The sequence below is a fragment of the Antechinus flavipes genome, chromosome 2 (assembly GCF_016432865.1).
Source record: "Antechinus flavipes isolate AdamAnt ecotype Samford, QLD, Australia chromosome 2, AdamAnt_v2, whole genome shotgun sequence".
Classification (NCBI taxonomy): Eukaryota; Metazoa; Chordata; class Mammalia; order Dasyuromorphia; family Dasyuridae; genus Antechinus; species Antechinus flavipes.
This window is the reverse complement of record NC_067399.1, coordinates 577,510,000-577,534,090: the sequence shown is the minus strand read 5'-3', so window position 1 is coordinate 577,534,090 and position 24,091 is coordinate 577,510,000. Positions and strand designations below refer to the sequence as shown.

At 35.2% G+C, this 24,091-nt stretch overlaps 1 protein-coding gene across 1 annotated transcript in view; it reads right to left on the bottom strand.

Annotated features, from left to right (window-relative positions):
• The window catches only part of FSD2 (fibronectin type III and SPRY domain containing 2), a 70,772-nt gene extending 56,185 nt beyond the window's left edge, over positions 1 to 14,587 (bottom strand). The window contains exons 1-3 of the mRNA XM_051981192.1: positions 14,456 to 14,587; positions 5,386 to 6,136; positions 5,212 to 5,307 (exon numbers count right to left, since the gene is read on the bottom strand). Of these exons, the coding sequence (XP_051837152.1) occupies positions 5,212 to 5,307; positions 5,386 to 6,063 (774 nt within the window). The 5' untranslated portion in view covers positions 6,064 to 6,136; positions 14,456 to 14,587. The remainder of the gene's footprint in view (positions 1 to 5,211; positions 5,308 to 5,385; positions 6,137 to 14,455) is intronic.
• Positions 14,588 to 24,091: the final 9,504 nt, after the last annotated feature.

The window sequence follows — 24,091 nt, the reverse complement described above, 5'->3', positions numbered from 1 at the left end:
ACAATGCCCAAAACAATTATTATGTCCTAAGACAGAACTCTGTAGCCCACTTATAACCCACCATTTTTGCAATTTTTCCATTTCTGACTAAGGTCTTCTTCTTCCACTCACTTTGTTTACAACCTTAGGGTCACCTTTGAATTGCAACTTGCCTTTGCTATGTATATAGCCTTGTTAATTCTACCTGAATGATATCTCTCATTCTCACACATCCGCTACTCTATTTCAGGCTTTTATCAGCTTTTGTCTAACTAAAGTTGTAGTAGAGCTGATTGTTAAATTTTTAGTGTGAGCATTTAGTATGAGCACTTAGAAAATTGTCCAGCTATATATCTGGGCTTGATTTATTATTTTGGTGATTGTCTAGATTTAAAAAAGTATTGAAGAAAATGTAAATAGGGCAAATTAAACTTAAAGATGTGTTGTGGGGATATTATTTCCTCCTTCAGCCATTTTACCTCTATGATGAAATACAAACTCATTCATTTGGCATTAAAAGTCTTTCACAACTTACCTCCGACCTATTTTTCCAGACTCATTACAAATTATTACCTAATCTGTACACTCTGAAATGTCAAACTGTTATTTATTATTCTTCATATGTGATGTTCCATTTCTGGTTTCCATACACTATGTACGTACCTTTTAGGATTCAAAGTCCTTTACTCCAGGTCTCCTCTGATTCTTCCAGTTTCTAGTGACTGCCTCTCAAGTGCTCGTGTTTGGTTTGTATATGTGTGTATGTATAATCTGATTATATGTGTACATGTTGTTTCTCCCAATTGACTGTAAAGGCCTTGAGGGAAGGAGCAGAATGTTTTTTTTTTCTTTGTATCTTTAACTTTTTAATTGTTTTACTAAATAAATCAATTAGCCTTTTCAAGTCTCATTTGGCCTATAAATAGGGATAATGATGGGTATTAGTGACTAAATAAGGTAATGTGTGTAAATTGTTTTGCAGACTTTCAAGTGCTCTATGTAGTCAGCTGTTAGTATTATTACTAAATCAATCATTTATTAAAATTAAATATCTGTTTCATGACAGGCACAAATACAAAGAAAAGACAAAAACAGTTCCTGCCTCCAAAGAGCTCCCATTCTACTGGAAGAAATAACATGGATATAAATTGGTACATGCAAGATTTTTCAGAGAAGATGGAAGTTAATGTCAGAGGGAAAGGAACTAGCAGTATGAAAGACTTTCAACAGAAGGTGGCATTTGAGCTGAATCTGAGTGATTCTGGGAGATGGAGATGAGGAAAGAAAGCCTTCCAGGAATGGGGGACAGCCCGCAGTAGAACCCAGGCTCAAAAATGGAATATGGAGCATTGCAAATGAGAAATACTAAAAGGATAGTATTACATGGGCCCTGTCTATGTCACAAGGTTGTTCTGAATATTAAATGGGATGAGTATATGAAAGCACTTGGAAAACATAAAGGACCATACAAATGTAATATATTAATAGTATTTGACTATGTATATTTCCCATTGGGAAGGAGGAACTGATCTTCCTGAATTGAGGTGCTTCCCATTCCAATCCACTGATACATTTCCTTAAATGTCATTTCTTTAATTCTCTCCCTTAAATATTGTTTTTCATTATCTCATTTTATAGTCTTAGAGATGACAGTAATACAATAATCCAAGACAGTTCCAAAGAACTCAAGATGAATCTATTCACATACAGAAAGAACCGATGGAGTCTGAATGCAGATCAAAGCATACTATTTTCACTTTCTTTATTTTTTCATGTTTTTCTCCTTTTTGGCCTATTTCCTCTTTCACAACATAACTGACATAGAAAGATATTATACATGACTACACATATATAATTGATATCAAATCGCTTACTATTTTAGGAGGGGTGTGGAAGGGAGAAAAATTGAAACTCAACTTTTTAAATGAACAATAAAATTTGTCTTTACATGTAATTAAAAGAATACTACTAAAAAACAATAATTTTAGAGCTGAAAGAGACCTTACAGAAAACCTCATGTGCTCTCCTCAATTTCACTGATGGGAAAGCCAGGAGATAGTAGTTAGATAGTATGCTATAGGAGGGTATTAGTCTTAGAATAATTAAAGAAGACTCAAGTTCAAATCATGCTCCAGATACTTACTAGCTAAGTGACCCTGGGTAAATCCCTTTAAGAATTTACAGCCTCAGTTTCATAATCTGTAAAGTGGAGATAATAATAACTACCTCAGAATTGCTGTTATAATCAAATAAGATTTGTAAAGTATTTTTCAAAGCTTTAGAGGCTATATAAATGTTGGGATGGGAGGGAACTGAGATCCAAAGTGATGCATTTACCCAAGGTCATATGACTAATTAATGATAGACTAGGACTAAAATATGGTTCTCAGGATAATTCTTTCTTCATACTTTACTGTATTCTCTCATATTTGACATTAGTCTGGAGTTGGACTTTTGGAAGAAGAAGGCCATTCACTAAAGAAGAGAGGAACAAGTTCATAAATACCATAGGTTCACCAGTCAGATATTATCAAAATCCAAAAGTGAGAAGAGTCAGCTTATCTGTCAAGTGCAACAATAATGTGAGTTTGCATCAGGCACGCAGATAATTTTTGAAAAGGTCTTAGGTAAAGCAGGCCTGAGTACTGTAAGCCAACAAATTAAATTACCACAACTGTGTCTGATCCAGTAAAAGTTTAATTAGATTCTGGGCAGAAGTAAAAGGTTGTCAATGAAGAGATAAGCAGAAGGGGGCTGGATGGCAAGGACTGTATCAGGTGTGGCTAATTTGCTTTAATCAGTCACTGCCCTTTGGAACTGCAGAGCTCAAAGCCAGGCTTCCACATTATGCTGGTTGAACCTTAGCTGTGTTATGAAAGGTTTGCTATTATATGTTAAAATGCACTAAACCTTCCCCTAATCCCTTCCTCCCCACTATCAAGATATTTGGAGGTGCCCTGTTTCTCAGAGCTAAGGCCCAGAAAGCAGGCTGTTCCCTAAGCTTGACATTACAAAAATCCTTTGCCCGCTGAGTGATCTCACTCTCTGGCAAAGTGTATTACTTTGACCAGCATCAGGTGTTCACTGAGGGATTTATGATTTTCATATTTAGATTTGTTGGAGGTCCTCTTATTTCCCAGAACCAGATTTTCCATCACATCTTTTGACATGCTCACAATCCCTTTCTTGTGAGGGAACTGAACCAGGTACTACAATCCTGTTCCTACCATACTAACTCTGATGCTCAACTTGGAGACTATTTCTACAGGAACCAGGAACACCTGCATTATTCATTCAGTAGCCTGTTGGGAACTGCTACACAAGACCTAAGAATGACTGGGTCATGGTCCAGCCCACTTGTTGTTTTTTATGTATATAAGTCCTGTCTTTGTCCCAGGATGGTAAACCCTCCTTCACAGGAAGGGGGGTTCTCCTTGCAAGTGTTTTCCTTTGGTATAGATGGTAAACTATCTTATGATTCTCCTTCCCTGAAGGAAACCTTGCACTATAATTTGCTATTATAAGTTTTTACTGATGCATAGAGCTGTGACTAGCTGTTTTATCCCCTCGGGTCATAGCATGTCCAAAAAAATTCTCAGATCAATTTTATAACTTATAATTATGAAAATAATGTAATAATCATTAAGAAAAATCCAGTGGAATGTGGCTCAAAGCATAGTATTTTCTCTTTTGTTGTTGTCGTTTGTTTGTTGTTTTTTTCTTTATCATTTTGCCCCCTTTCATCAAATTTTTCTTGCATAGCATGATGAATATAGAAATATGTTTAGAATAATACACATGTTTAACCTATATCAAATTGCTTACTTTTTAGAGGAGGCAGAAAAGAGAAAGAAAGAGAAAATTTTGGAACACAAGGTTTTGCAAAGGTGAATGTTGAAAACTATTTTTGCATGTATTTGGAAAAATAAAATATTATTTAAAAAAAGAGGAAGTGGAGTGGGAGAGGGAATTAATTGCTATCACAACTATATTTTGTGCTCTAAACAATTTTGGTATTCCAGGGCAAATTTCTGTTCACTCTGTGCTAATTATAGCTTTGCTGATTGAGAAACAATACAATATAGGATTGGAAAATTCTTAGTGTCTCTAAAAATGCTTCATTAATATATTTAATATGTTCTTTCACATGGTGGGGAGATTTTAAATGAAAGTAGTGAATTATTCCCTCACGGAGGCATTCCTTTTAGCAGTTTGCTGGCCTGGGCTTTCCTCCTTGAGTTAAAGTTTGGTGAAATTGCTGAGTGGCCAGCATTTTCTCTCATTGACAGCTGTTAAATGTCAGGGGTATACAGATAGCAGGGTAATATGACAGATGCCTCAGAAGCACAGATAAGTCTCAGGAACTAGGAGTGGAGAGGGTATTCTGTATGATTCATGTAGTCAAAACACAGATATCACCTCTCAGATCAGATTCCTGCCCCTACCACCCACTAGTTCTAGAAAGTAATTATGGTAATATAGCTAGGCTTTTAAAAGACAGCTCAGTTTCTCCATATGTAAAGTCAAAGAGTGGAACTAGATGTACTTTATGTTCCTGTCCAGCTATAAACATCTATAACAGGATACTATCACTTATTGCTTCTATTCATTGCATTGTGAGTGTGCAGTCATTTAGCTCAACTGTTTAAATATCTATAACCAGGAAGCACTTTAATTACGACTTTCCCTAAATAGTGGGGGCAGCATGTGCTAGTTTAAGTCATAAAACAATGGAGCATAGTAAATAGGTGGGACTTAATTTTAGTATGTGGTAGAGGGAAACACAGAAAAGTCACTTTTACCAACAGCATATAGATTTTAGGGATAACTGATCTGTCACCTTCAAAGCAATTCCAGAGGCTTGACCCTTCCTCTTCCCCAGTGTAATAATGAGGAGCATAGACTCTAATGTCAGAGAACCTGGATCTGTCTCTGATGTTTACTATCTGTGTGACCCTGAGCACGTAACTTCCTTATACCTCAGTTTCCTTATCTGTAAAAATCAGGGGTTATACTGGAATACCTTCTGAGGGCTCATTCAGCTCAAGTGTATATAACATCCGGCAGGTAATGGGGAGAGAGGAGCATTAGTTTCTTTGTCTCCTCTAGTCTCCATTACAATCAGATCTATGTTGAGTCGATTTATTAACCCACCAATTATTGATTTTTAAAAGGCATATAATGGTGGGTTAGTTTAAAAAAAAAAAAAACACCCAAAACAAGTTCTCTTACCTCTACGGTAATGAAAACTTCCTCCAAATGACTTGCAAAGTTTTCCATTTGAATAATCTGCTCTTCCAATTTGAACATGTTTTTATGAATTTCCTCCTGTCAAACAAAAGAGTTATGAGTGGCAATTGGAATGTTCTTTAAATAGAAACAGGAAGAAAAAAGTGTCTTATTTACCCGGGCATTTTCTGCTGCCGTGTTAAGCTGGGTCACTTCATGATCCTTGTGCTCGCCAAAAAGATTGTCAAAAGCTCTGATTGGAATTTTGCAGGTGACACAGAAAACATCAGCCGCTTCTTCTTCATCCTCTTCTTCTGGTATGACATAGCACTCATATTCCTCACTGGAGCGGCCCCGAGCGTACCTGTAGGCTTCCCTCAATTCCTGGTAGTGCCCTCGAGAGCCCCAGGTGGGGAATCCGTCATCCTCTTCATCTTCTGCTTCCCCCAGATATTGCCAGTCTTTCTCTTCTCTCCCTGGCTCTCTCCTCTTTGGAACTATATGGGGTCTGAGGGAAGAAATTGCTGAGTGGTAATCTGAACCCCCAGACCGAAGCACACTCCCTACTTCGATCTCATCCTCCAGATCCTTATCATCTTCAACTCCATAATACCGGGCCAGTTCTTCTACTTCCTTTTGATCATGGGCTGCCGTACTTAATTCTGGGATCCTCTCACCTCTCTTTGGTTCTTTCAGGACTTCTCCTCTCATTTGAATTTTTTCTTCTGGAAAGATTGGCAGCCTGTCTTCAGAGTCGTAGAGATCCATGGGATAAAAGTTGAAGCTCTGGTCAGCAGTAGGACTAGTGGCTGAATCCCGGCTATACACTGGAGCCCTGCCAGTTTTTTCCTCCATGGCAGCAGCAGCCCAGGACCGAATGCCTGCTCTTCCTGCCCTTTCCAGATAAATGGTAGAGATTTTCTTGGTCCTGGACAGTAAAGAAGATGAAATGTTAATATGTCTGGAATCCCCTTGTTCCAAATTTTTGGTGGATTTCATAGATGACTTGTAATCATCCCCATTAGAATGTTTGTTCCTTGAGAGCAGGGATAGTGTTTTTTGCCTTTTTCTGCATCCTAGCAAGGTACCTGGTACATAGCATGGCCTTAATACATTTTACTAAGTGACTTTCACTTTACACAATCAATAAGAAAAGAATTAGCTATGTATAGTGGGTCCTAATGAAAACCATATGGCTTGGAGAATGTTCAAAGTTCTTAGGAGAAAATCTTGTTTTCTAGAATCGTACAGCTGTGTTTTGGGCAAGATCCCACTAAAAATGCAAGAAAACCATGATGAAATTGCTAGAGGACCAGAATTTGCCAAAATATAGATCCAGACTATATTTTATAAATGATTCTCACTTAAAGATCAGTCAGCGCACAAGTCTGGAATGATGTTCACTGATAAAGTATAAGATTTTCATAAGCAAATATCACTGACTGACTTTTAAAAATCTACTCCAGTATATATTCTAATGCTATATCTCACTTTGAAATGTCAAAATCTCCTTTCTGAACATACATAGTCAGCAAACTAAGAAATTGTAAAATATCTTATTTTTCACGAGCCTCATTTCTGAACACAATTTATTCCCTAACCATACTGATGAAACTGGTCTCTTTGAGTCTAGTCACCCAGTTTTATTCTGATGGGTGTTGGAAATTAAAGAAGAATAAGAACAATTTGACTGTTCTTCAAAATATTCATGCTGCAGAATCCCATGAATTAAAATCTCTAGTATCTGGAAAATTATTCTTATCAGCATAGATGATGTCATACATTTACCTGTTGTTTGCAGAGCTCTTGTATGCAAAAAAGGACAACCTTTTCTAATTGGTTTCAATATATTTTTTGTATGCCTGAGAAACTTCATACTTTTACAAGAATAACTATCCCATTGTTAGACAATTCAAAATCTCATCTTGAAGAACTGGGATGTGTCTGGTAATATCTTTGTTCTCCTTAAAAGGCCTGTACCAAAGCCTCATTGACATTCTGAAAGACTATCCCAAGAAATGGTGTTCTTTGGAAGCCTATCAAAATATGTTATTTTAAAAGTGTCTTCAGCCTAGAATTCTGCTAAAAATTTAAAGATAACAAGGAGCTTGTTGATAGTTTGGGGTTGGAGCTATGTCTTCTAATAATGGTAATAATGAAAACTTTGTAGCTTTGACTTAAGGTCTTGAGGAGAAAATGTACCAATACAAATCTTTTAAATCATGAGCAAGATCTGAAAAAGAAAATAGCTTGAAATGATGAAAGATAATCTTTCATGATTCATTAGCAAACACTTTAAGATAAGAGGAAGTGTGAAATGTAACAGAAGTAGAAATGGATTCCCAGTATCCTGTCTTCTCTTTTTGATTCAAACTCCAGATAGTTGCCAAAATAATCTTCTTTTAAGTACATGTGACCATTTCACTCTGTTCAAGAACTTTCAGGGTCTATTTCTTTTAGCATAAAATACAAACCTTTGCTTGGCATTTAAATCCTTTTGCAACCTGTACTTTTTTCAGTTTTACTTTGCATCATTCCCCTTCATATACTCTACAGTCTGGTCAAACTAATCTACTTGCTGTAACTCAAACTTGTTATTCCATCTCCCACCTCCATGACTTTGTACAAGCTGTGCCCCATGCCTAGAACGCATGCCTTTCTCAAGAAGCCTTTCCTGATCCCTCTAGTTCTCTCTTGCCTTAAAGTCTTATGTATATATTGGTAAGTTGTAACTTCTGGAAAGAATGCAAACTTCTGGAAGGCCAGGATCATTTTTTGTTCTTTATATCATTATCATCATAGCAACAACAACTAGGATTTATGAAATTTGTAAAGTATTTTACATATATAATTTCATTTGATCCTCACAACAATCTTGTAAGGTAGCTGCTAATATTATCCCTAATTTACAAATGAGAAAATTGAGGCTGAAATAATGACTTGTGGTCATAGAACTAGTAAGTGTCTGAGCAGGATCTGAATTTGTCTTCCTGGCTCCAACTGCCTCACACATACTAAATATGCCTTCATATAGAAATACTCAATAAGTACTGGTGAGGTTGGATGGGAACTGGTCTTTACATTAATTATTTATAAATAATATAATGAATGTCACTGAAAGTTCAAAGGATGCTGAGGAAGTCAGGGAAAAGTTCTAGAAAGTAAGAAAACAATCTAAAAGGTAGTTTCAGCCTAAAATTCAATCATTCATTTTATTAAAAAAAAAAAATAACAATCGGGATACCTTGCAGCTGCATGTTTTATGTTCCCTTTTTATAATATAGAAGTAGCATGGTCTAGGGGGAAAAGCAAGGACCTCAGATGGAACCAAGATTCTGCTATTAGCAAATTATTCAATTCTTTGGACTGGTTTTATTATCTGTAAAATGAGATGATTTGAAGACATGAGTTTTAATGCCTATTTTCACTATGAATAATATTAGGCAAATGACAAGAAAGCAAACTGATATTTATGTTTTTCAAAAAAGTTTTTGGGTGCCTCCCAAAGTCAACCTAATATTCAGTCCTGTCAATCACACTTTCTAAATATAAATTTCAGGACAATCATTGATGTTCACAATGATGGATACATAACAATTATTTTAGTTAATTTTGTTATTGTCTTTACTCTTTTGGTCTGAAACATGATTTCATCCAGTGGCATAGGAAATTTTCTATCAGTGCAGCTCAGCAACTGTTCTGCGTCTTATATAGTTTTAGAGAGTTGACTACTTACTGTATTCAAGGACTTTTTTTCCTAGAAACTGTGAAGGATGCAAAGAAAAAGATGCCTTTAAGAAGTCTTTTTTATTTTTCTAGGTTACAAAATTAAGAAATTTTTCAAAAAATTAAAATTGAGTGAAATTGGTATCTATCCTCAGGGTATTGAAAAATATTAGGAAAAAAACCAGCTTTATTCTCACTACAACGGTTGCCAAATATTTTATCTCTTTTCTGTTACACATGCATCCCTCCTAGGTCTGCCACTTGTCACTTACATCTGATAATGGGAGTGAGTTCAGAGTTAATTACAACCAGGATACTATTTCTGCCTTGGGCACTCAAAATGGACAGAACACTGGCTTCTTAATTGTCACCATAGGACACATAAAATTGTGGAAATCTAAAACTCATTGGTACCAAAATTCTGGAATGACCTATTGTCAATGAGCAGAACTACACTCTTAAATGATTTAAATGTTTGGATAAGTCACATTTAAATGTTTAAATGATTTCATTTGGGTTAGAAGAGAGATGTGCTGAAAAAAAATTAACAACTGGCTTAGAAGTTTTTAATTTAATCTGTAGTGTTAACACTTTCTTAAATGTAAAAAGTCAATGAAACAATAAATCAAAACAATAGGTGATTTCCAGCCTTTGCCAATTTCTGAAGTGTAAATCCTCACATAGAAAATTTAACATGCCTGCTGGCATTAGTCCCATCCAGCTCTAGCACAATCCTGTCTAAGAGGCCATGTGACATAATGCGTAGGGGGGGCCATCTGTGAAGTAAAGAACACTTGGATGCAAGTCCTGCTTTTGACACATATGCATAAGTCAGTTAACCTCTCAGTATTCTGAGCAACTCTTAAAAACAATCCATAGCTAAGTTGCTTTTCTGCATTGGATAAAGTTTCCTCCAGTTCACTGATGTTAGAGGGGCAAGGAAACGTGGAAATCATAGAGTCCAACCTGTCCATTTTACAGGTAAGGAAACTGAAGCACAGTGATGTTGAGATTTGCCTAAATGGTAAAAATAGGACTCTAACATAGCTCCTAAGATTCCAAATTCTGAACTCTTCTCTTATAGAAAAATGGAAAACTTGACTCTCTAGAAGTCCACTACACTGATGAAATCACATATAACAAAACTAAATTGACATACAGAGAGCTGAGGGTAGGGCTTGATATATGTCACCTTTAAGTGTCCCAATAACAATTGAAAATAAGACAAAGTACTAAAAGATAAAAAAAAAATCCCCAATGCATGAGCACTCCTTCTCATTCCCCAATAATGATAACTTTTTGTTATAATCTCCCTTCACAGAAACATGGAACCTGAAAGCTGGAAGGGTCATCCAGCCCAGCTCTACAGATGAGAAAAGTAAAGATGAATAAGAGATAATAAATTCCCTTGAATCTTAAAGGCATACAGATAGCTAGACTATGATTGAGTGTGACCTGAAAGCAAGGTCCCTGGACTCATGTGTCATGGTCTATGAACATTAATATAACAAAACCCAGGAACTAAGTAAACATACTAAGGACAACAGAGAGTTGGGCTGTGATAGCCAGTCAGTCTACTGACATTAGACTTACTGACATTCAAGTCATGGAAATCTCTCCTGGTCAAAGACTTAATTCAATTGTGGGAATTGGGTTTAAGTTATAATCAATTGGTCAGTCAATAAGGATTGAGCATTGCCTATTTGCTAAGTCCTGGGAATACAAGGAATATGTTGTCTATACCCTCGAGGATTTTACGTTCTTAATAGGAGACAATATATAAATAACTGTACATTTAAGATACAGACAGAATAGATGAAAAGTGATGTCAAAGAAAAAGTAAGGGGTAGAGAAAAGCATGTAATGATGATAATAACTAGTAATAATAGCTTGCATTTATATTTTAAAGTTCATAAAACATGTTATTGACATTTTGTCACTAGCCCCTCACAATAATTGAATAAGATAGATACCACAGGATTATTATTACAATTTTGCAGATAATAAAATTGAGACAATATGAGAGAAAATAAGAGTCATGGTCACAGGTAAATAGCAGAGACAGTATTTGAACTCACCTCTACCTATCTAATTCTAAAACCTGCGAGCCCTATGGTATACTACATCTATAAGGCATTAAAGACATAATACTTTTTGTTCTACTAAATTTACTTTACATATGTCCATAAAACTAGGAAAAACACTTGAAGTAAATTCCGGTACCTTAGGTTTGCACTAAAGAAACAAAAGAAACTCAGCTACAAGCAATTCTGGTCCCTGCTTTGCCATCAATTTTCTTTCCTAGTCTTTACTCAGTTCTTTAATAACAGTTCAATCTCACTTCACAGAACAGTCCCCCAAAAAGTACCAAATAAAAAAGAATTATTTCCATTTGTCCCAGAAAACACACTTCTGTGAGTCCACATTTTATAGGTTTAATTAGAAATGTCTTCATAAATATTAACAACCTCTTGAAAAAATTGGCCAAACTTTCCAAACAGCAAAGAAATACAAATGACAATATCTCTGAGGTGCCACATTCCTAAGATGGCAAAGAAAGTTAAAATCAATAAAATTCAATATTGACAGGGTTGCAGAAAAACAGGCACATAGTTCCATACACCACTGGTAAAAGTGTGAATTGGGAGATAGAGAAAAGAGCAATATACAGTAAGAAAGACCCCATTTAGACTTCCTAAAGCAAAATAGTACTTTTCTGACTATGTAAAAATAATAATAAAAGAATGATAAACTTCCAAAAATATATAGAAGAAAAAGAAATGAGAAGGTAAATTGAAAGTAAATAGCATGAATTTGTTAATATGCATATTTTTAAAAAATAAAATATACATCATTTGAAGTTTATGATATGCAATCACCTTTTGTTTCATTTGGATGAATGTTTTTTGCTGGTGATTACTAAGTCTAGAATTTTAAAAAGTAAGAGAAAAAACATTAGGTATGGAATAGCATATAAAAAGCAATATAGTGGAATGAAAAGAATTGAAATAAATACTTAAGAGTTATTTCCCCAATGGATAAATAGTCAAAGAATATAATTAGAAAGCTTTCAAAGAAAGAAATCCAGGCTATAAATCATCACATGTTTAAAAAATGCTCTAAATTGCTAATAATCCAAGAGATTCAAATTAAAGCAAGTTTGAGGTCTCCCTTTACATTTATCAGACTGGCAAAGACAACAAAAGAATAAAATGACAAATGTTGGTAAAGCTATGGGAAAACATATACTAGTATATTGTTAGTGGAGTCCAGCTACTTAAGTTGGCAAAATGTATCCCCTTTGACTCAGCTATACCACAATTAAGCCCATACCCCAAAGAAATGTTATAAAAATATATATAGCAATTCTTTTATTTTTTTATTAAAGCTTTTGATTTTCAAAACATATGCATGGATAATTTTCAACATTCACCTTTGCAAAACCTTGTGTTCTAAATTTTTCCCTCCCTTCTTCCTATCCCCTCCCCTAGATGGCAAGTAATTCAATATATGTTAAACATGTGCAATTCTTCTATACATATTTCCACAATTATCGTGCTGCATAAGAAACATCAGATCAAAAAGGAGAAAAAAATGAGAAAGAAAACAAAATGCAAGCAAACAACAGCAGAAAAGTGAAAATGCTATGTTATGGTCCACACTCAGGCCCTACAGTCCTTTCTCTAGGTGCAGATGGCTTTCTTCATCATAAGATCATTGGAACTGGCCTGAATCATTTCATTGTTGATAAGAGCCATGTCCATCAGAATTGATCACTGTATAATCTTGTTAGCAATTCTTTTAATGGTAGGCAAAAATGAGAGATTAAAATAGTATCTTTATATTGGGGAATGCTTAAACAAATGGTAGCTATGAATGTAATATTTTTGTGCCATAAAAAGCGATGTAATAAACAATTTCAGAGTAAACTAGGTGGATCTTATGAGCTGATGAAGTAACCAGAATTAGGAGAATAATTTATATAATTATAACATTAGAGGAAAAAAGACAATTTTTAAGATTTTAGAACTCTTATCAGTGATGAGAAAAACAAGAACCTGAAAGAAAAAAATAAAACATACTTTCTGACAAAGAATTAACAAACTTAAAATGAAAAAAAAATTTGGACATGGCTGATGTGGGAGTTTGTTTCACCAGACTGTTTAGAAATTTTTTTTTCATTGATCAATGGTAGGTGTGGTAGGGGAAGGGGATGGTAAGGGAATATAATAGAAAGGGCAGATTAATTTTTTTCATTGTTAATTTTAAAAATGCAAGTAATAAGCTATTAAAAAAACAAAAGGACACACAATTTGAAATAAAAAATATCTGTTTGAGTCCAAACTTTAGTATAATAATTTTAAGAGCATTTAAACTTTCTTAAATCTCATTTTCTTCATATATAAAATGGAGATGTTATTGTTTGTACTCTCATTCAGAATGGTTGGGAGAAATGTACTTTACTACCACAAAACATTATATAAAAAAGCTTATTTGGGCTAACATTTACATAACACTTTGTTTTACAAAGTTCACTGAATCTCATTTGGTCTTCACTAACACAATGAATTACTATGATTCATTTTTCATTTGAGTAAGCTGAGGCTACAAGAAGTCAAAGTCACAGATTGTCTTCAATGAGGTTATTTGAACTCAATTCTTCCTGGCTGTGAGTGTAGCATTCTACCCACCATACTCTGTTTTCTCTGTGTATGTATCGATGAATATACCCACACACAGATATAGTGTATATGTGTGTGTATAAAGATATACATATACATACATATGTATGGATTACTGAAGACTGAAGCTCAAATTAATAACAATGGATTACAGATTTGTGACAAATTTTAATCTATTGTTATTAATTTGAGTTCCAGTTTTCAGTGCTCCATCAAAACAACTTGACTATACAATCAAACTACTTTCTTTCGCTAGGGCTTGGAACAATGGGGAAGAGGGAGAAAAGAGAAGCAATCCTAAAATGAAAATGGGAGAATATTTTCTGAAATTGGATCTTCAATGAGCACATTTGGATTGCTGACATAGGATACTTAAATTTAGTGATAAAAAATATATATGTATGCATATGTAAAATTCATCAATAAAAACACAGCTAAATAATTGAAATATACTATGTTATAGAAACTGGCAGGATATTAAATTGGCCACTGTACTTAAAATAGACTAAAACATGTTGTTTAAAGACTATCTTCTCACCACTTCCAAAAGCTTTCATTAGCATAGAAAATACTCTATTTATAAGATGAGAATTTGTCACTACTATTGATTTTAAAAAAGATAAAAGTGATTTATGCCATTTATTGCCATTAATTTATACCTACATAACATATCTTTAATTAGTCATATTTCTTTTTTTACATAAGAGAAAGTTTTTGGATTGAGTGGTTTGCTTATTCTACAAGGACAGACACATTACAATGCAGCATGCTGAAGTAAGGGTTTTAAAAAAATCTAAAATGGTTTAAAAACGAGTGACTATGACTATATATAAACTTGCCTTCTAACTTAAGAATCCATAAATTCTTCTTTTAACTCAGATGACACCAAATTTCTGCAAAGAAAAAAAATAAATTCTCTTCAGTCTTTCAGTGCCAGCTTTCTGAGAGTAACTTAGGAAAACTATATTGGAGTAATTCTAGATTGCTCCTTCCCCCAAATAGTAACATGCCAACCATGAGCAAAGGAAACAAATATAGACCCAGCCCAGCTGTCCTGCAGTTTCCCCTCCTCAGGTGTCATCAGGGAGAATGTCACATGCTACAAAGCTAATTGGAAATCATGGTGTGGAACCAAGTGTTTCAAGTCCTCTGTCTAATATGTGTTTCATCTTACAAAGCATTGCTAACCTAATTCTTTCAATTGCTGTTTAGAGACTAGACTACTGGAAACTTGGGGAGGACAGAGTCTGTAAGTTAAGGAGGAGGGCTGCCTAACACCATCACTGCCCCAAATGAAGGGAGCCACACTGGCTGGAGCTCCAATATTTCAGTCCATCCCCCAGGTTCATAAGTGGTCCCTTAGCTTAAGATTTTTCTAGGTGGCACTGAGATAGCAGAGTAGCAGGAGCTCCTGGGTGGCCCCCGCAACCTGGCACAAATACTGATGGTGTCTTAGTATTCCAGAACAGCTTCCAAAGGCATCAGCTAGTAGAACTCAGGGTTAAAGAGAGAGATGGGTACAGAGAGGACTATAGGTGCCAGATGGGGTAGGGAAATAGCTATACCCCTCAAAGGGTCCAATTCTAGGCTATATAAGTTATGGGGGATCCTAAAATGGGTGAGGGTAGTTCTGAACTTTTCTAAGAACTCATCCCAGAGTGGTCTAGAATTATGAGTAGACTAGAGAAACACAGCATCCTTCCCTCAGACCTACCTTGGCTTTGAGAGATAGCTCAAATACTCTTCAAAATAAAATCCAACATAATGAAGTTCCTTGGCTATATTTCAGGTCACAATCTATGGAAGTCCTGAAAGTTAGGACTACAGAGACAAATCAGTGTGGGATAGAAAAAAATACTAAACTTGTCATCAAGAAACATAATTTCAAGTACCGTTTCTTCCTTTTACTAATTGTGTGACCTCAAGCAAATTATTTAATCTCTCTGAATCTGTAAAATGGCTATAGTAAAATCTTTATGCTACCTACCTATTAGGGTTGTTGTTGGATTATAGATTTATGGCTGGAAGAGATCACAGATTTCAACCTCTTTGTTTTACAGTTGAGAAAACTGAAGGTTAGAAGGGCTAAATGATTTGACCAAAATTGCACATCTAGTGTGTAAGATGGAATTTGAACACAGGTCTTTCTTACTTCATGAACAGTACTTTATCTACTAAATCATGCTATCCTTATTATTTTGTGAATTATGAAGAAATGTGACCTATCTTTTATTATTATTACTTCATAACTAGTCTGATGTGACTCTCTGAGAGGTTCTAGTTTATTATAGCATTAGAATATAAAATCAGAATGTTATAGCTGGAAGGAATTAAAGATGTTACCTACTCATAGTTATCTAATCCAAGACATTTTATGTAAGTTGAACATAAGAATTTCAGTAGACAAAGTAAGCTGTTCAAAGTCACAAACAAATTAATGGCAAAACTGAGAATCAGAGGCTCAGATCTTTTGACTCCAAGGTCAAAGCCTTTTTAAAAATTAAGTAAACAGGGGCAGCTAGGTGATACAGTTGATAAAGCACCAGTCCTAAAGTCAGGAAGACCTGAGTTCAAATCTGTCCTCAGATACTTAACCTTCCTAGCTATGTGACCTTGGGCAATTGTCTCAGGAAAAAAAATAATTAACTAACATGTGCACTTGTATATATTTTTCTGTAATAACCATGGGTATTTTTAAATTTCTTCTGGGAAAAGACAAGTACTAAGTGCTTGCTCATATATTTTCCAGAAGCATTCTCAGGGTGTCATAGAAAAGTGAGTATTAAAATGGTATATGTTTATAGATTGTCAGTTTTGGAAAGAGTAGTTGTCTTCTGGAATCCAATGTTCCTTGGCTCTATAAAAACGCTTAGAGAGCTAGGGTTAGTAATGGGGGGTGGAAAGAGAAATAGACCGCTCTGTTTCTTAGGTCAAACGCTTTCAGTCTGATTCTCTACTTCTGAACAATGGCAAAATATCTCCAGATTGTTTTTTCCTTCCTGTCATCCTCTCCTTTATTTTCCTCTAAACCTCTGAATTCCCAGTGGGTGGGAAAGAAATAGGAAAGTCACATTACTGGCATTAGGTGGTAATTACAGCTTTTCTATTTCATCTTTCCCACTTTGCTTCAAAAGATAATGTGTTAGAATTGAGCAAGGGAAGATCTTTCTCTTTCTTATTGGATATGAGGGTATATGTCTCTCTCTGTACCGTGCAAGAAATTATATAGCATCTTTCATAGAAATTTTAATTAGATGTTTTCATTTCTTTTAATTTAATAATATTTTAAAATTTTAATATATTTTATTTTTTCCAATTACATGTAAAGACAATTTTCAACATTTATTTTTTGAAAAATTTTAAGTTCCACATTTTTCTCCCCTTTCCCTTCTCAACCCCTTCCCAAGACAGAAAGCAAGTTGATATAGATCATATATATGTAATCTTGTAAAACGTATTTCCACATTAGTCATGTTTTGAAAGAAGAAACTGGACAAAAGGGGGGGAAATCAACAAAAAAGTGAAAATACTTGGCTTTAATCTACATTCAAAATTTATCAGTTCTTTGAATGTGAATAGAATTTTTCATCAGGCTAAGTGTTTTGGTATTGTCTTAGATATTTCTTTTTTTAAATAAGATCCCAATGATTTAATGAAGCAATGATTTAAATTTCTATTTATGTGGTCCTGAAAATTATAAGCTTGTACAAAAGCAAGTCAGAATGAAAATAGCCGACTAGAAAAATGAGATAGTTTTCTACTTGCATTCAGAAGAATGCTCTTCCTTTCATTTGGAAACTTTTCTTTCCTTCTGTTTATATTTCTCAGTGACCATTTCTTTCTCACCATCAGGATCATTTTAAAGAGAATATGTCATGAAAAGTTCCACAGAACACAATAATAATTGGCATCTCAATAGGTTTTAAGGCTTGCAAGACTCTTTACTTATTTTGATAATAAAAGCTGACACCTATATAAAGCTTTGAGGTTTGTAAAGCAACTTAACATAAATTATGTGTTTATATAATTATCATTACAGTTTAACAGATGAGAAAATTGAGGCTCAGCCTAATTAAGTGATTTGCCTTTGGCAACATAACTGTAGATGTCAGAGGCAGATCTAGATCTTCCTAATTCCAGTTATAGTCCAACATCCACTATTTTCTATTGTCCTCAATCATCTATAATTGTTAAACTAGAGCAAGCCAAATAAATTACAATGAATGTGAGACAGTGTGATATTTTGGAGAAAGCACTGAACTAGGAGTCTACTTGTCAGCTGGATGCATGGCATTGGACATTGAACTATTCTGAACTTTAAGCTCCTCATTTGTAAAATACAGATAATGAGACCTGCCTTTTCAATCTAAAAAGACTTTTCTGAAATCCTAATGGCATAATGTATGTAAAACATGCTTTGTAAACTGCAAAGTGTTATATAAATTCAATTTCACACACTTATTACCCACAAAGGTGCTGTCCTAGGTACTGGAGATACAAAGTGGAAAAGGTGGGAAGAGGGGGTGGATTGCCATATTTATACAAATAAGTGTGAAAGAGTAAAGTGAGATGGGGCAAAGGAAAAATCAAGAAAAGGCATTCTAGGAAAAATGTAAGAGAGAAAAGAAACAAGCATTTATTAAATACCTACTATGTGCCAGACACTGATAAACATAGTTTACAAATCTCTCATTTGATCCTCACAGCAACCCTTCAGGACAGGTTATTCAAATTTTACAGTTGAGGAAAATGAGGAAACAGAGGTTAAAGGACTTTCTCAGAGTTAAACAGTAAATGTCTAAGACCAAATTTTAACTTAAATCTTTCTAATTCCAAGCCCATTTCACCATTTCGCCATCCATTTTACCACCAACTACCTCCTCTGAAAGAGTGATGGGTGCCTTAAAACTGGAAAGAGAAGTAGCAGCCAAAAAAGGCTTTAAATTACAAGCTAAGGCATTGTATTTTCTTTTGGTGGCAATAGGAAGTGACTGAAAGTCTTTCATGGGCAGGCCTGTGGACTAGAAAATTTATTTTGCCAGCTATGTGAAGGAAGAAGAGAGAGGAAACTAGAAACAGGAAAATAGAAGATCAGTTTTCAAAAGCAGAAGTGATAAGGGACTGAGTCAAAGTCAGTAAATATTTATTCAGTATCAACTATGCTAAGTAGATGTAACCTATTGTGCTAAGCTCTGAGGATACAAAAAAGGTAGTGCCTGCCCTCAAAGAGGTCAAAATCTGATTGGTTGGTTGTTGTCCTTTGTTCTTTAAGACCAAAATGATATCATCATGTCAGAGTTAAATTATAGTTCAACTGTGGCTGATTAGACAATATGAGCTCAGAACCTGCTTTACCACAGGTTGGACACAAATAGTCCAGTGCCAGTATCTCCCATAACATAAGATGACAGAAAAAGACAGTGACAAATGTTGAAGGGGATGTGGGAAAAGTGGGACACTGCTACATTATTGGTGGAGTTGTAAACTGATCCAACCATTCCAGGAAGTGATGTTATGTATGTAACATGGGTTATGTATGTTGATTTTTCCTTTGCCCCATCTCACTTTACTCTTTCACACTTATTTGTATAAATATGGCAATCCACCCCCTCTTCCCACCTTTTCCACTTTGTATCTCCAGTACCTAGGACAGCACCTTTGTGGGTAATAAGTGTGTGAAATTGAATTTATATAACACTTTGCAGTTTACAAAGCATCACATGATGGCCATCACATGATGATCATCATGTGAATTCTTGCTCTGTGTGAATTCTCCATAAAATAGTCTTTTAGGTAAATGTACATTTGACATTTCAACAATGTGACTAGCCCAATAGCAGTAGAGTTTGAATGTCTGGCAATTTAGCTCAAGAAAGGACCTCAGTGGTATCACTACATACCTCTCAGATTGGCTAAGATGACAGAAAAAGACAGTGACAAATGTTGAAGGGATGTGGGAAAAGTGGGACACTGCTACATTATTGGTGGAGTTGTAAACTGATCCAACCATTCCAGGAAGTGATTTGGAACTATGCCCAAAGGACTATCAAACTGTGCATACTTTTTGACCCAAGCAGTGTTTCTACTGGGCTTACATGCCAAAAATATTACAAAGGGGGGAAAGGGACCCATATGTGCAAAAATATTTGTGTCAACTCTTTTTGTATTGGCAAGGAACTGGAAACTGATGGATGCCCATCAGTTGGGGAAAGACTGAATAAGTTATGGCATATGAATATTATGGAATATTATTGTTCTATAAGAAATGATCAGCAGGATGATTTCAAAGAGGCCTGGAGACACTTACATGAACTGATGCCGAGTGAAATGAGCAGAACCAAGAGATTATTGTACATGGCAAAAACATGATTATATGATGATCAATTCTGATGGACGTGGCTCCCTTCAACAATGAGATGATCCAGGACAGTTCCAATGATCTTGTATATGAAGAGAGTCATCTAAACCCAGAGAGAGGACTGTGGGAATTGACTGTAGATCACAACATTGTATTTTCATTTTTTGTTGTTGTTTGCTTGCATTTGGTTTTCTTTCTCATTTTTTCCCTTTTTGATTTGATTTTTCTTGTGCAGCATGATAATTGTATAAATATGTATGAACATATTGAATTTAATACATTTTTTACATATATTGGATTACTTGCTATCTAGGGGAGGGAGTTGGGGGAAGAAAGGGAAAAATTGGAACACAAGGTTTTTCAAGGGTTAATATTTAAAAAATTTTCCATGTATATCTTTTGAAAATTTAAACAGCTTTAATTTTTAAAAATTTTAAAAAGAAGAAGAAAGGACTTCATTATCTGGTGTCTTATACTACCAGGTGATCTTCAGAATCTTCCTAAGACAATTCAAATGGAAGTGTTAGTTTCCTGGCATGGTGTTGGTAGATTGTCCAGGTTTCACAGGTATACAATAATGAGATTAGTCCAATGGTTCCATAGATCTTCAGTCTGGTAGTCAGTCTAATACCTCTCCTCTTCCTACACTTTCCTTCAGAGCCTCCCAAACACACTCACAGTCTAATGGGTGAGACAATGCCTAAAAAATGAAAGGGGGAGGGGAAGTTATCATAATATAAGGAAGAGTTGATGGAGTTATGTAGGGGAGTGGAAAATAATTTGAGAAGGTACAAATTTCTGAGTTGATTTCAAGCTGGAGATGATGAAATCCAAGAAAGGAGACTGATTATAACAGTATACATTAACATAGCAGTGTTTTTTTTTTTAATTTTAACTAGGAAAATTACATTGAGGAAAATCTATCTACTAATAGAGATCAGAACCTTCTCTGCAACCTAGAGTCTCCAAAAGTGCCTGGGGCACTGAGAGAAAAAGCTACTTCCCCAGAGATACACAGCCAATATGTATCAGGACTTGACAGGGCATTGGCCTTAGAATCAGGAAAACCTAAATTTTATTTATCTCATATAGTTAGTCATAAACTTGGGCCAATCATTTAATCTCTGCCTACCTGAATTTCCATAGCTATAAAATGAGGATGATAACAGCATCTATTTCATGGGATTGTTGTGAGGACTAAAGGAAGTTATATTTATAAAGTGTTTTGTAAATCTCAAAGAAAAGAATAAATTATCATTATTACTATTATTATTCTTCCTGACCCATATGTCAGCTATCTTTTATGCCATGCTTCCTCCTCATAATGTCTTTTTAAAAATTTCTCCCAAATGTACCTTTTTTATTCTAATATTGCTGGCTCTAGCAAGGGAATATCATCCTTCTAATTGCTCAGATTTACTATTTCATATTCACTTTTAAATTCAAGACTCCAATTTAGAAAAGATGAAGAAAAGAATTCTAGGTAGGAAGACTACTAGTGAAAACACCTTGAGTTAGAGGAGTGTCTTACATAAGGAACACTATGGAGACCAGAATCACTAGAAGGGAGTTAAGGTAGAAGACTGGCAAGGTAAGAAGTCCAGAGTATGGAGGACTTTAAAAGTCAAAAGGGATTTTATACTTCTAAGTATTTACTTGTATGCCTATTTTCCCCCACTAGAATTTTAAGTTCTTTGAAGGAAATAATTCTCATTTTGTCTTTCTTTCCTCTTGGTGCCTGGTGAATAGTAAATACTCAATACATTTGTTAAATGAAATGAAATTGAATTGATTTTATGTCAGTAATAGTAGAGGGGAAAGAAAAAATTGGAGAGATATTATAGAGGAATAGATATTATGGAGGAACTTTTGCTGTTTGTCCTTTATTTTTGAAGAGAACCGATGATATCATTTTCTCTTCCAGAGTTGCCAAAGTCCAGAGGTATCTTTCAAAGTCAAGATTTACTGGCAATGGCCCAGTCTGCAGTAATGACCTTGGCATTTTCAATGCCACAATGATTATTTCAGCTGCCTTTATGATTGTTGGAACAAACTGTTTTCATTCACCTATTCTCCTGAAGGTAGTCTTCACATGCTTGGAATAAACATCCCCTTCACTCACTGATGGTTTGAGGTTTGCCAGTTACCTTCAGCCAAAATGGCATTACCAAAGTATGGCCAGCTTCATGGCTATTTCCTCTTGCAGTCACAAATGAAAATTAGAAGAATTAATAGGATTTGGCAACAATAGATTAAGGTGAAAATGGGGAAAGAGTCACAGATGGCTCAAAAGTCTTGTACCTAATGAGGTCACTCTTAATAGAAATAAGGAAATTTGGAGGTAGAAAAGTTTTAGGGGATAATGAGGTGATAATGATTACCTCTATGTGCCACTGAAATGTAGTGAAGACAGGTCTTGTGAGTTGAGAAAATTGATGAACTACCCTGGGAGCCCAGAGTAGTTTCCCAGAGGCACATATGTGAAAGGGAGTCAAAACACTACAAGCGTACAACATTTAAATCCGGAAGGAGTTTTAGGTCAGGGATCAGCAAAATATAGCCCACATGATCATACAAAAACAGGTGGTAAACTGGATTTGGACTTTGGGCCATAGCTGCCAACTCAAGTTGTAGCGGATTGAAAAATTTAGTGGATTGAAAACAGGATAGTCAAAATGGCTCATGCAATCTTAGCCTTCAATAAAAGAGGCATATAGTGTCCAGAACCTGGGAGGTGATAATCCTAGTCAGACTGTGTCTGTAGTTGTGGGTTCAGTTTTGCTTACCACATGTAGTCAGAGAGCAAAAGAAGAGTACTCAGAATGATGGCTAACTCTGACACAATGCCCTACCAAGAAATGCTGGTTAAAGTAATTGAATATTTAGCTTGAAAAAGTGCTTGAAGAGTCACCTGTCAGATGGAAGAAGGATTATATTCCTTTTCTTTGGCTTCAGAGGATACAACTGGGAAGCAATGAGAGAGAAATAATTTTCAAGTTGATGTATAGGTATAACTAGAAATGTTTATGCATTTGGTGAATTCAGTTATGCTGTGTATGTGTGTGTGTGTGTGTGTGTGTGTGTGTGTGTGTGTGTGTGTGTGTCTGTTTGGGTGTAAGTGTTTGGATCTAGAAATAAGAACAGCAGAGGGACCAAGTCTACTGTGGATTCCATTAACACCAGAAGAAGAGTACTTTATACCCAAGAATTGTTCATCTGGACCCTATGAGTATTGAGGAAGAGATTTGGGGGGTACAAAGGATAAGGCAGGGCACAGGAGAGGGACCCTATACTATGATTAATAAAGGCTAAGATTGCATTAGTTGTTTTAGTAACTGAAACACACTACTGACTCACATTGAGTTTGCAGTTCCAAATAACCCCAAGGTTTTTGTTACAGTCTCTATCTATCTAGCCAAGTCTCCATGACCTTATGCCTTCCAGTTAGTCCAGGATTTACCACTGATACCTATTATATTTCATCTGTTTAACTTCTGCCCTTCTTGCAGCTTATCATTTTAAATCCTGATTCTGTCATCCAGTAGATTAGCAATCTCTCCCAGCTTTACCTTGTGCAAATTAAATAAGTATCTGTACTTTCTTCTAAGCGAATGACTGATAATATTGACCAAAACAGAACCAAGGACAGATTTTTGGTGCCCTCCTGTAGAGATCTCCCCACAAGCTGACAGGGATCCTTTAATCAGCATTCTTTGTAACCCATTGGTCAACCAGTTCTAAACATACCTAACTATATTACTACCCAGTTCATACATCCCTATTTTATTTATAAAGATATCCCATGAAGGTCAAATGTGTTACTGAAATTCAGATAAATTATGTTCACATCATTCTCATGTTCTATTAAGCTAATGATTGTTTTAAAAACAAAAGAACAAGGTTGACACAAACTATTCTCAATAAATCTGTACTGTCTATGATATATTATTACTTCTCCTTTTAATTGCTCATAAAGAATTCCTGTAATAGATTATTACCAGGAGACACATCAAGTTCTACTCTCCCTTTTTAAATAAATACTTTAAAACTTTTTCCTATTTCCAGTTCAGTGGATTTTCACTCTCTAATTCTCCTTGATTCCTCAAAGATCAGAGAT